This window comes from Adiantum capillus-veneris, chromosome 28 (genome assembly GCF_014529385.1).
Source record: "Adiantum capillus-veneris isolate H3 chromosome 28, ASM1452938v2, whole genome shotgun sequence".
Lineage (NCBI taxonomy): Eukaryota > Viridiplantae > Streptophyta > Polypodiopsida > Polypodiales > Pteridaceae > Adiantum > Adiantum capillus-veneris.
Window position 1 is genome coordinate 97568998 of NC_140958.1, and position 14491 is coordinate 97583488.

The following is a 14491-nucleotide window of genomic DNA, read 5'->3' on the forward strand; positions in this document are numbered from 1 at the left end:
AGAAAGCACAAAACATGTTTGAGGAGCTACATGTGCGTGATGTTGTCTCTTGGACTTCATTGATTGCACGATATGCCGAATAGGGGCAGGGGATATGCACAGGGGCAGGGGCGGGAAGCTTTGGGTTGTTTTCACTATATGCGAACTAAGGGCATCCCTCCAGTTGCAATCACCCATGCTTGCATCTTGAAGGTGTGTGGCACTATGCAAGATGCTCACATGTACAAAAGAATTCAAAGTCATATTTGTTTATCAGGGGCTGTTGAGAAAAAAATCATGCTTGGAAATGCCTTGTTCGACATGCATGCCAAAGATGTTTGAGGAGTTGCTTGCGCAGAATGTCATCTCTTGCAGTTTCTTGATTTTTGGTTATGCCCAACAGGAGCAAGGCCACAAAGCCTTGGGTTGTTTTCAGTGGTGGATGCAAAATGAGGGTGCCTCTCTAGATGAAATCACCTATGCTTTGGTTTTAAAGTCTATGCTTACCTCATGTAGATGTTGCCTCTCTCTCTCTCTCTCTCTCTCTCTCTCTCTCTCTCTCTCTCTCTCTCTCTCTCTCTCTCTCTCTCTCTCTCTCTCTCTCTCTCTATCCAAACCTTGTATCAGATTCACCATGATGTAGCTCGTCGGTCAACTTAAGCACCATCCAAGAAAAATAGAGGCAACCATAGTAATGGAGTTTCTATTAGAGGGTAGCTCTTACATGAAGGCAACAACACAGTTGCATGAAACTAACCCCTTGTCAAAATCTAAGCAAGACCACTATTCTTTGCGGACGTCATGGGACCTCAGATATAAGTCATCAAAAAAGCTACACACTTGATTGAGAGGGAAATCGACTCTATTAATGATAACCCTCTTATCAATGTGTTGTGGGACATGGCTTTGCATGGAGGAAACTTTTATGGTACCCCCATTGGGGTGTCTATGGACAACATGAGGATTGCACCTGATGCCATTGGAAAGATCATGTTTGCTCAATTTTGTGAGTTGATTTGTGACTATTATAACCCAGGGTTGCCGTCAAATTTGAGTGGGGATCCAAATTCCAGCCTGGATTATGGTTTCGATGGAACTAAAATAGCCATGATAGCCCATTGTTTTGAGCTTCGATCTCTAGCCAATCTAGTGACAACACATGTTCAAAGTGCCAAGAAGCATAACCAAGATGTGATTTCTTTGGGGCTGATCATCATAAGGAAGACTACAAAGGCAGTGGAGATTTTGAAGTTCATGTCATCACCAGACATGGTGGGTCTATTCCAATTAGTGGACCTTCGAAATTTGGAGGAGAATGTGCAAGCAGTGGTGACGAAGTTAGTGGAAAAGACAACAAAGGCAACTCTCTAAACAGAGGATGGGTCCCTATTTTTGACTTGCTTTTTGGAGAGCAATTTTTGTAGATTGTTGACATCTTGAAGACGTGTGACACTATGCAAGACGTTGATATGTGCAAAAGAATTCACGATGATATTGTTGATCAAGGGTTGTTGAGATGTTTTTAGCAGATGCAAAGTGAGGACATCTCTCCAAATGAAATCGCCTATGCTTTGGTTTTAAGGTCTATGCTCTAACTTGCATTATATGTTATACGAGAAACATATAATACGTCATATACGAGTGTATTTTATATGACCTCATATTATACGAGCGTATTATACGATGTTACTTTAGCAAAAACGGGCAACATATTTTTCTCCTAGTTTTTCAATCGAAAAAACTTTCGATCGAAAAATATTTAGGACAAAATATTTTTCAATCAAAGAATGTATTGATCAAAAAAAAAAGTATATATATTGGCAACGGGCCTTGTTGAGACTAGTATTCATCACAAAAGGTACTCCATGTCAACAGTAGACTAAAAAATTGAAATTTTCTATAATTCAAAAATATCAAATTTTAAAATAGTTTTAAAATCTTTTGATTAAAACCAATTTAATGTTTTGTTAAAATTTGATTGATTATTTCTTTTAAAATCAAATTATGTAAGCTTTCTATGTTGTGTAGAGCTTAAACTCTTACTCATACAAGGTGTTTATTTTTTAGAAGTCACATGCTGCGTGCTCAATTTACTGACATGTGGAAGTGAATTAGTGATATAATTTAGAGATTCCCGTTGTGTGCAGAGTGTACTCTCACATGAGGTTATCTGTTTGCAAAATATAATAGAATAGAAGTCAGTTTTATTTAGGTAGGTTTAATTTTGACGTGCAGATACTTTCTCACCTCAAAGTGAACATAGATAGAAAAAAAAAATTCCTTTGTAGAGCCATCACACTATGCTCTCGCTGGAATCAAAATTTAGAAATCTCATGTCCAAATACATTGATATTACACTATCTTTATTTGGATTGCTACATCTATCATACTGTGTGATCGTACACGTGCATCAACTGCACATAGATAAGCTTTCAAAGATCTACCGTGGAGTGTGAGAACTTCATGTTTGCACTTCAGATAGATATGACAATCGTCAAGTTTTGCAATTAATCCTCATGTTCCAGTGAGAAATAATCGCAAGATTTGATCAATATTATCGATTATCATAATGTGTGAAAGCTTTATGCTTGTACTTTAGATAAATCTATATAGTGCAATGTGATGACGAGTTTTGTTTGTATTGTTTTAGATAAGCGATTAATATTATCGATTATTGTAATGTGTGAAAGCCAAAAGCTTGCATTTTAGATGAATCGATATAGTGCAATGTGATTGAAATGTTTTGTTTGAAGTGATGAAGTTATTTAGCGCAATACTTTGATTGACTTGAGTTTATTGAAGAATGCTAAGACTATCATTTTTTATTGTTAATTGATAATGTAGCGCGAGACTAATTGATAATGTGAACAGATTTTTATCATTATAATGATGAATAGAGCATTGCTTGTGTAGTTTGTTGCTTTGAATTAATTTTGACCTCGAAATTAACAAGTGGATTTGTTGGTCTGGCAGTTTAAATTTATATGTCAGCATGGTGAAAGGACATGAATGGAGTTACGTCCACAGCTATGTGCTGGAAAGAATACATCTCGGTTGAAATACAAGACCTGCGGCCATGAGTTCAATGGTGGTAATGCGACCAGAATCAAAGAGCATTTGTTTAAAGTCCCTGGTAATGTGTCCGAGTGTACGGCTTCCCCAAGAGATATTCATGCTAGATTGCCAAAGTATGCTCGCATAGCAAAGTAAATTCTTGCAGCTAAAAAGAAAAGTACTAATGCCAAACAAGTTGCAACGGATGTTGAAATGTCTGTTGTCAAGGAGAGGATAGAGCATGTACCTACGGAAGCAAATGATCACACTCGCTAGTCAACTCCTTTTTGATGGACATGCGTCAACGTCAGCAAAAGCAAATCCTAACTCAACTAAAGTTAATAAAGCATCATCCAATGGCCAATTACTGTATGATCAGTGATAGATAAGCAATGTATGCTTGAGTTGCACTTGAAATGGACGCAAGATTTTGTGGCATGCGGTATACCATTCAATACTATGTGCAACCCCATATTTCAAGATGCTTTAATGAGCACGGCCAAAAAAGGGTTTGTGCTTCCTGATTATAATAAGACGCGCACAGGGTATTTCTAGATAAAGTGAAAGATAGTACTGAAGCCATCCTCAAGCGCATGGTGGTGGACTTTGTTCCTACATATGGTTGCACCATAGCGTTGGATGGATGCACCAACTATCAGAAGAAGCCACTCATCAATGTGATGCTTATCAATCCTAGAGGTTCTATGTTCATAGAATCCATTGACACCTCTTTAAAAGAGAAGACCAGTGATTATCTAGCAAGGATATATGAATGCGCCATAGCAAAGGCAGGTGGGCCAAAGTATGTGACTCGCAATTGTCATAGATAATGCATCCAATTACAAGGCTGCAGGAAGAGTATCCAAGTTAAGTACCCATAAATTACTTGGGTGCCATGTGTCGTGCATACTCTTAATTTTCTATTAAAAGACATTGGGAAAATGGCCGTCATTAAACAAACGCTGCTGGATGCAAATCATGTGGTGAAATTTATTAGAGAGCATCAATTTTTGTATGCTCTTTTTTTAATAAAATTACCCAACAAAACTTTGCAGATATTTTGTGCGGCAAGGTTTGCAACCGCATACTATGTTCTTGCCACCTTGCAAGAAGTGAAGCGTGCATTGATTGAAATGGTAGCCGGTAGACGATGGGATGCTTGGCTCAGCAAGTATCCTAGCTACCAAGAGGCAGCTACAAGATGTGTACATCTTGTGAACTCGCAAGTTTTTTGGCGCAATGTAGAGAGAATTGTCACCCTGGCCAAACCATTTGTAGATCTTTTGCGAATAGTTGACAAAGTCTCGTTTGTCTTTGGTCGAGTCTATTGGTATATGTCAGAGGCATTATGCAAAGTAAGAGAGCATGCTGGATTTGGTGCAAAGGACAAAGCTTCCATAATCATAGCTGCCAACAAGCGATGGGTGCAATTGCATACGCCAATGCATGTGGTGCTGCATTTGTATTGGATCCCAAATTTCAAATGCACCAACAATTGGCCAATAAAGAAGTCATGAGTGACTTCAAAACAGTGTGCTCTCAACTATTAGGACAAGAGGATGGGAAGACTGCTTTTCATCAATGAGTTGATTATGCTAATAGAACCGGCATGTTCCAGGATCCATGGCATATAGATGCCATTGCACACACAAGTGTGTCTCTACGGTGGAAGGAGTATGGTGGGGAGAAAGTGGAGCTACAACACATTGATGTTAAAGTTCTATCTATTGTTGCATCAAGTGGAAGATGTGAGAGAAATTGGTCAGCTTTTGACTTTATGTATACCAAGAACAAAATCGGCTTCATCCTAAACGTGCTACGGATTTTGTTTATGTTTTTTGCAACATGAGACTTATCCATAAGCCAGTAAACATTGCTTCAAGAGCAGCACAAAAGCACTATGGTGTCTTTCAAACTCATGAAGCTGTAGCTACGGAAGTAGATGATGACGATGATATGGAATGGGAGATAGCTTCAGAATACTCTGATATGGATGAAATAGATGATATGGTTGGTGTGTTTGATGAAGACGAAGATGTATGACTAAAGGCCTATAAGTTTTGCTCGCTGTGAGTATGTGAAAATTATGACATATTTCCATTTTATACAATAAGATGTTCTCTCTCTCTCTCTCTCTCTCTCTCTCTCTCTCTCTCTCTCTCTCTCTCAAGTTACTTTTGCAATAAGAGTCATAACTATAGTTAGATACAATATAATACAAATTGTTTGATTGAGAATACAAAAATGGACAGCTGAGGGGATAAATGACGAGTTGTGATTACAAAAACTGTAGCCCTTTGCCAAAATAGATAGGGATAAAGTGAGTGAAGTGCTCAAGCCAAAGATTGAGTCGGCTCATTGAGTAGTTCATCTATGTCAAACTCTGTACTTTCAGGCGAAGGAGATGGGCCTGCAGGTTTGTATTGCAAAGGACCAGCCTGATCCGGAAATGGTTCGTAGAGTATTGCATATTGTTGCACCTTCGCTTGGGCCTCTAATAGTTCTATCTCAAGCTCAAGGATTGTGACGTGCAAAATATCAAGTGTCTCTCCTTGGCTTGTAAGATCTTGCCCTTGGCTTGCCAATGTAACGAGCGTCTCTGATTCTTCGAGAAGCAAAATTATGGGACGTTTGCGTGCAAGCATTGGATTATTGGCGTGACTTGCTACCACTTTCTCTGCAACCCAACCATGCCCAACGCCAAAATTCTTGGGGTAGTCTGACCAATCTACACGTCTCCCAAGGATTTCATAAACATAGCATTTTTGTATAAAGGAGAGTGCCATTTGGTTATTGTTTGGCATAACTCTCTCTCTCTCGACGTATGAATCTTCGTAGCAATACTCGTGCGAGTCTTTTCTGTTGCAAATCTGATAGCTTTACAGGAGCTGAGTCCTTGGCATTGCCGCTGATTCAAAATAAATGTTGGCGCACAAAGTGGCTGGGACATAGTTTCCTACACTCCTTAAGATTGAGAGGCTCACCTTGCAGCCCGGACTCGTCCTCTTCGATTCGCGCAATAGCTTTGAGGTCTTTCTCTTGGCCATAACGCTCTCTCTCTTCTTTGTAGATGGCATGTGCTTTAGCGTGATTAATTTCTTCTTCCATATATGTCAATCAAGCAAATATTTCATCATTAGAAAGACTTATTGTAAAGTTAATAGGTTATCACTTTCAAAAATAGACAAGATAACTTAATCATGCTACAAGAAAGAGACATAATATTTATCATCATGTCGTTTTAAAGAGACAAGATAAATTGATCAATTACATAATTTACAAGTGCAACTAAAGAGGGCAATGATTAAATCATCACTTTAATTATCAGCTGGTCGTAGACCAAAAATCATTACAATGTCATAGCCCACTCTATGGGCACCTTTTAGACAGAGAGAAAGATCAAAAGCGTTAGGTCGGGTTGAGCGATTGTTTTGCTTGCCACTCTCAAGTGTGTAAGTACATTGCTTAGAAAATCCCTTTTGTTTCGCTCTTGTGGCACTGACATGCACTTCAAGAGTCATTTACAAGTATGACACATGGAGTATATATCCATGGCTTTATTCCAGGGAGGGGGATTAGTAGATATGCATTCTGGGGTAGCCCATGGAAAAACTCTTTCGCTATGCTTTCTAGTTTCTATTTGCAAGTTGCGGAGAGGAGGAAATCATGTCTTCATTGTTTTGGTCTTTGTATATGACCCCCAATCCACAATGCCTGCATATACCCCCTTCTGTCCAAAGTGAAGCAACATGTTGCGGGAGTGAAGATCGTTGTGGAGATAGTCGTGCACATGTAGATACTTTAAGGTGTAAAGAAGAGCGTTTATTATATCCAAATGTTATTTTGGAATAACTCTATTGTTCCTTCAGAGGTTACATAATTACAAATGGCAGGTTGACTGCCATCTGCAATGCACTCTCTTATCCGCTGCTCTACATGGCCGCCATTCCAAAAAGGTAAAATGAGCATGGGACGCTCTATGTGGCGTACCATGGCAAGGGGATAAATAATGCCGCGATGAGCGATGTCCAAAATTGTGGCTTCGTCCTTGACCTGCTGATCCACTATGGGTCCATGCAAGTGGACTTTGAAAATCTTTGCCACATAGTATGTGTGACACGTACACCCATGCAAATGTAGTATGTGTGACACGTACACCCTTCACGTGTGCCCATCTCCCTTCTCCCAGCCTGCAGAGCCTTTATGTTAAAGATTGCAGTTTTTGGGAAAAGATGTAATACAAGGGGGAGCTGAGACTGATCGAGAGCGAGAGTGGCACTAGTAGCAGACTCTATTTTAACTGTAGTTTCTGGCTCTTCAGTAGCATCGAAAGAGCTGGCTTCCACTCTCATGCGCTTTGCTGCTCTTTCCAGCTTTCCCTTGCTCTTAAACTCAGTATACACCTATTACACAAGTTGTATGCGAGTAGTTATGCCTTGCAAAGTAATGATTTCAAGATTTTTTAGATCCTGAAAAATCTTCGCAATCTGTCCAATAGACTGCTTGACCATGTTCAATAATGAACCTGGTGTCATTAGAGATATGTCAAAAGAAGCGGACGTAAATGTGTGCTGAAGCTGCTCAAATACAGACTTCACTAAGGCCTCTGTGAACCGGTAATAATGTTCTAGAGCAGAGTGGTTTAGGCAATGACAAAGCTCAGGCTTTGACATGTGATCAAAGTGACGTACTATCACATTGAAGGTGAATTTTCATTGATGTTTTGCTAGCTTAGTATCCGCCATATCTGCAAGATATAACTTTAAAACATAAACGTTGTCAGAGGAGAGGGGGCACAGCACAACCATCAATGGACAATTTAAGAATCTCAAATTGTGGTCAAACATTGTACATGTTTACATCTAAGACAGCACCAAGTTATCTATTGATGAGTGGCATATCTAGGGATCAAAAATTACAAGGGCAAGGCGTGTCATGCTAAGATGAAGAGGGCATAGGTATGCATATTTCCACTCTCAGGTAGACAAACGTATCCCTTATATTTCTATGTAGTAAGAATGATGATGTGACTTAATCCAATCCCTAATAAAGTGTGTGGAACTCACAACACAAACATCAGCAAACAACTTAACAATCTCAGATGCAAGCCAAATATCATATGTATCTACATCCAAGACAACCCCAAGTGATCTAGTGATGAACAATGACGTGTCTTTGGAGTTCAAAGCACAAGAGTAAACAGTGTGTCACACAAAGATGAAGATAGCATAAATTAGTCATCTCTCCACTCTGTGTTTGATGAGCAGAACTCTTGCGTTTCTACGTGATACAAACGATGATTCGAGCAAATCTAAAATTGAAAAACCTATAGGTCACTTTGAAGTGAGAGGCGTAGCATCATGCCTCCTGCACTCCACGAGTCGACCACTAAATTCTAACTCAGCCCTGTGGTGAAAGATAGACTACTGCACCACACGAGTGAGAATTTAAGTATGTCCTAAAACCCTTTTTTGCAGTGAGTCAAATGGCTGCACAGTACGAGAAAAGTAACTAGTTTCTACTCACTTCTGGAGTGAGCCGGATGGCTACACACCACAAAGTGGCCTATAACCTGCAAGCCAACTCTGTGGTGAGAGAAAAACAACTACACCACACGAGTCTGGCGCAACACACAAAATAAGTGAGAAAAAATGGTAACAACTTTAAAATTATACCTCAAACTCCAGCTGTCTATTGCTCTTTCTCTTGCAGTTGTTGGTTTTGATTGAAACCGGTGACGATCCTTATATAAGTGTATTTTCAAACGAAAGACTTTTGATCGAAAGATATTTTGATAGAAAAGAAATAAAACGGCTATTCGGTGATTATTGGGGATTTTGGTATATAATGTCGTTTTATACGTGTAGTTTTTCAATATAGGCGTATAAATACAATGTAGGCTATGCTTACCTGAGATACTTTCTCCCTCTCTCTCCCTCTCCCCCCCCCCCCAAAACCGGACCTTGTGTGTTAGAGCCACCATGATGTAACTCTTTGGCCTCATAGGTCAATATTGCCTTAAGAAGATGTTAGTATAAAATTTCAATTCATTTCTCTCTCACACAAACCACAATCAAAAACATTAAAAAACGTAGTGCTTGGCATTGCCTTGGTTGTGTTGGGGTTCAAGCCAACTTTTGGCAGACACCCATGACTAACTTGACCCTAACCTTATTCATTATACAATAGAATAAGGAGCGGAGAAGGATTTGTCATCCTCACTTTGAACTCCACCAAAAACTATGTGCTCCTACTTATCCCCTTTCCCGCACGCATGGATGCATTTGCACACCTCACAAGTGGTGTCAAGCTTTGGTCTCCCGACCCACCCTTGGCATGTGCATGTACGAGTTTCAAAAAAGTAGACTGAACGTAATTTTGGGTATGTGTATTTGGGAGATGATGAAGCTTGTGAAATTTGTCAAAACTACAAATGGAAATGAATGGAAGCTTAAAGATGTTAGGCATGTTCCCTTTTTTTGCAGAAACCTAATCTCTACACGTCAAGTGGATGATGAAGTTCACAATGTTGCATCAAAAACAAATGTTGGAAGGCCTCGAAAGGATCTTTGGTGGTTGCAAAAGGGGATAGTGGGTACATTATACATGCGTATGGTTAATGAACAATCTTCAACTTGTGCACCTACAAAAGTTGATGGTGCAGTGTGGCACTATTGGGTTGGGCATATGAGTGCCAAAAGAATGAAAATCATGTAGTCAAAGAAGCTTCTACCAAGTTTGAAAGAAGTGGACTTGGAGTTCTATGAGGATTGTGTTTATGGTAAACAAAAGAGGGTAAATTTCCTTAAAGTAGGAAATGAAACAAAAACCAAAACGCTTGAATTAGTTCATTTTGATGTATGGGGTCATACAAGTACGGCATCCTTTGGTGACTCATTATACTAGGAAAACATGGGTTTATGCAATGAAAAATAAATCCTATGTGTTTTCCATATTTCAAAGGTGAAAAGCCTTTGAGGAAAATGAAGTAGGTACTAAGCCAAAATGCCTCAGACCCAACAATAGAGATAAGTATTGCAGCCAAGCTTTTGTACTAGCAATGGAATTTGAAGGCAAAAGACAATCCCAAGGACACTTTAGCAAAATAAAGTTTTGGAAAGGATGAACATGACAATCATGGAGTGAGCATGAAGCATACATCTACATGCAAGCCTATCGCTTGAGCTCTAGATACAAGCATTAAGTACATCCAGGTACTTGATAAACCGGTCACCATTTAATGGCATTGGATGGAGGATGTCCAGAAGAGGCATGGATCAATAAACAAGTGAATTATGCTTTTTTTTAAGTGTTTAGATGTGAGGCTTTTATGCACATAGATAGAAGTCTAAGGTCAAAGCTAGATGCAAAGTCCAAAAATTGTTTCTTCATTGGCAATGGAGAATCGGACTTTAGGTATCACATATGGGATCCAAAGATGGTAAAATTTTTAGGAGTAGGGATGTCATTTTTAATGAACAAAATATGTACAAACATTACTTGAAAAGAAAACAAACAAAAAGTACAAGTGTTGAGTACATGGAGCTTCATGCAAGTGGTGACAGTTTGTAACAATGTCAACCTGATAAGGAACCTCAACCTATGCCCCAAAGACCTATGAGAGTAAGTAGACCTCTAGAGCGGTTCATTCCTTCCTTCAATCATCTCTTGGTCTCAGATTTTGGAGATCCAGGGTCTTAAAAATAAGCCATGCAACACAAATCCAAAGAAGAAGGGATGAAGAGTATGCAAGTAGAGCTAGACACATTGATCGCTACCGAACATGGAAGTTGGTCAATTTGCCTAAAGGTAAGTAGGCACTACAAAACAAATGGGTGTAAAAGCTGAAGGAAGAACAAGTCAAGGAGAAGAGATACAAGTCAAGGCTTGTGATAAAATAAATTTCCCAGAAGATGGTATCGACTTCAATGAAATATTTTCTCTTGTTGTAAAAATGAATTCCATTAGGCTTGTCTTAATCCTTGCTGCTGCTCGTGACTTAAATCTTGATCAAAATGGATGTAAATATGGTGTTTCCTCATGGCGACCCGGAGGAGGAGATTTACATTCTTCAATCAAAGGGGTATGAAGAAAAGGGAAAAAGAAAATGGTATGCAAGTTAAAGAAGAGCTTGTATGGTCTAAAGAAAACATCAAAAAAGTGGTACTTCAAGTTTGATCGGTGGATGTTGAATCATGAATTGAGAAGATGCAACTCAGATCACTGTGTGTACACAAAGAAATTGGGAGATAGGAAATTTATCATCCTAACGTTGTATGTTTATGACATGCTGATTACAAGTGCTAACATGCAGGATATCAAAGATCCAAAAGAGGACTGTCTAAATATTTTTCAATGAAAGATTTAGGTGTTGCAAAGCAGATACTTGGTATGAAGATATCAAGAGACGGGATGAGGAAGACACTAAATCTATCTCAAGAGGACTACATTAAGAAGGTACTAGAAAGGTTTACAATGCAAAATGCAAAGTCGGTTTCTACACCTTTGGCTAGTCACTTTAAACCAACCAAGGAAATGTTTCCAAAGACACAAGAATGGATAGTCTACATGTTAAAATCTCCATATGCTATAGCGGTAGGTTCTCTAATGTATGCTATGGTCTAGACAAGTCCATTCATTGCACATGTAGTGGGAGTTGTGAGTAGATTCATGGATAATCTAAGTAAAGAGCATTAGCAAGCTATGAAATGGATACTAAGGTATTTAAAGGGGACAACCACAAATGCTTTGTGTTTTGGAGGCACTGATATTTTCTTGCAAGGGTATGCTGATGCAAATATGCAAAGTGATACAGATACTAGAAGGAGCACTATTGGCTACATCTATACAAATGGAGGCACAATAGTAAGTTGGGCTTCAAAGTTGCAGAAAGTGGTCTCACTTTCTACATAAGTGGAATAGCTCTTACAGAAGCTATAGCAAAGAGATTTGTGGCTTTGCAGATTCTTGGAGGAGCTTGCAAGTAGGACAATTATGTCTTGTATAGCGATAGTCAAAGCACCATTCATCTTGTGAATAGTTCATCCTTTCACTCAAAGACAAAGCATATAGAGGTGATATATCACTTCATACATACTCTTTTGGAAGAGGGATAGCCAGCAATCTACACATACGTGCACGAGAGAGTTCTACTTGAACTTGTCTACACAAGGTGCTTGCACATGGTCGTCTCTCATGAGAGAGGGAAACCCATAGAGACTCCTTTTGGCCTATAAAAGGAGGCTCTTTTACACACAAAACACATTGTGGTGGTGAAGGTGGTGTGTGTGAAGTGGTGGTGTAACAGAGTGAAACAAGGCGGGAGGTCCATTGAAGGTTGCTAATCCCTTTTGTAATTACTTCAAGTTCAAAGTGAAAATCCATTGAGTTGCCAACCAAAACGCTTTATAGTAGTGTATACTCACAGACAAAAAAAATTATTCTAAGTGAGAAGCTCCTTGCCTTTAAATAACCTTGATTGCGATTGCTTCATGTACAGGAGATGCGCTTGCATGCCTGCCATCATTGATCTTCACAGAGGAGGATGTGGATCGCATTGAAGAGGCCACCAAAAATTTCTCTCTCTCTCTCTCTCTCTCTCTCTCTCTCTCTCTCTCTCTCTCTCTCTCTCTCTCTCTCTCTCTCTCGGAATAGATATTTGCATAATTCACCAAATCTGCGATGGTTTGTACATACACCTCACCCTACAGGCTATGAATTTTCCAACTCAAAAGTGCTCATACACAGTCATTATTAAAATCAACCCAGTTACTCTGAAAATAACATGAGTTATAAGCCTAGTTAAAAGACTTCAATGTGAGTTCATGTGTGAAAGCATTTTCCCATGCCTTTATGTGCCAAACATCGATAATTTCATAACCTGAGGATTGTCACTATCCTTGTGTGTGTGTGTGTGTGTGTGTGTGTGTGTGTGTGTGTGTGTGTGTGTGTGTGTGTGTGTGTGTGTGTGTGTGTGTGTGTGTGTGTGTGTGTTCAATCAGCCCTTAAACTATTGAATAAATCTTTGTATGATGATTCTCAAAGCCCAAAATCACCCTTTCTAGCATCTTTTTTACCCGCAGTAGGCTAGTTTTCATCCCAACCATAACAAAACCACCTTAGTTATCAAAACCCTCAGACTTTAGACTGATTTTTGTTTCAATTCATACCTTCCACACCTCTTGTGAACTAACTGCAGTGCATTTCAAGTGAAAATCGGAATCAGATCATATTTCAGCCCTACTCCTACCCAACCAGTAAACCTGCCAAATGCTAGGTGCCTCGTCAAAGACAAATTCCATACTTCAAAAGGACATAAAGATTTCATTCACCAAGAGATACGCAAGTTTTAGCCTAGAAAATACCAAGTACGCATCATCGCCGTGCACGTAGAATAGATATATAGACAAGTATGAGCAACGAATCATAATCCCAACAACCCTCCTGGGCCGACTGTCATCCCCTAATCTATTCAGTAAGCCTCATTTGTTAGGAACTAAACAAAGCCCCAAAATGACCAATTTTCAGTATCCGCATAGAACCAACACTGTATGCAACTATTCATTCCCAGTACTTCAATTATCAACCCTCATACTCTAGTTAGATACATGTTTAATCACCACACATGGTATGTTTTTCACATTTATAAACCTGTTGAGAAGTTGTAGACGCCTATTCTAACATAGCCAGTTTGTCCTTGCCTTTTGACATAGCTTCCACTCGAAGCCCACCAACACGCATGTGACATACGCAGTTAAAAAAACAACATTACCGGGCTAAGTCTGTCTCTTCAAGAACCCTCACCTGTTTTAAATCGACTTCAGTGGCCATCTATATTTGGCAACGTGATTTGTTGCCGGTGGACCCATCTACAGATCCGATAACTTCCCCCATCTACTTATGGCAAAAAATCCAGATCCGTCCTTCCCTCGAACTTATGAGCAATCATTCCTCCAAGGTTGGGATGCAATAACCCACCGTCTTGATCACCTAACTCTCATCAGACTACCTTCTATCTCGTCTTCAATGCATACCATGCGCGTCACCAACTTTTCATGCAGATCAAATTTTAATATACTCGATTGAGCTCTTCCCAATCCCATCCCATTTTTTAACACATCTTGACCAGAACCCTAAAATTTATACACATTCTGGTTTGAACACTGGTAATATCCTCCCCTTTGTTTTCAACAACTAAGAGCATTTTAAGTTTGCCCTTATTTTCACAATTTATCATCTTTTTAACCATGGGCATCTGTCTACCCCCCTTAAGTAGAATCAACATAAGTTTTGAATTCAGAGGCGAGTTATATTAACGTCTTCACAAGGCAAAAATGACCCATGACACCAAAACATTACACTGCAATGAATCTGATACAATGTCTAAGTACCAAGAATGGGGTTTTGGCAGTAGTTAATGAGTTCCCACACATCACAATGTTGGTGTTTATGTGGGGAT

General features: G+C 39.4%; 1 protein-coding gene across 1 annotated transcript; it reads left to right on the plus strand.

The window, feature by feature from the left end:
* Positions 1-637: 637 nt before the first annotated feature.
* Positions 638-1350, plus strand: LOC147420944 (phenylalanine ammonia-lyase-like). Its single transcript, XM_086504599.1, is given in 2 exon segments — positions 638-779; positions 782-1350. Coding segments are annotated over 2 exon segments (675 nt in total). The 5' UTR covers positions 638-673.
* Positions 1351-14491: the final 13141 nt, after the last annotated feature.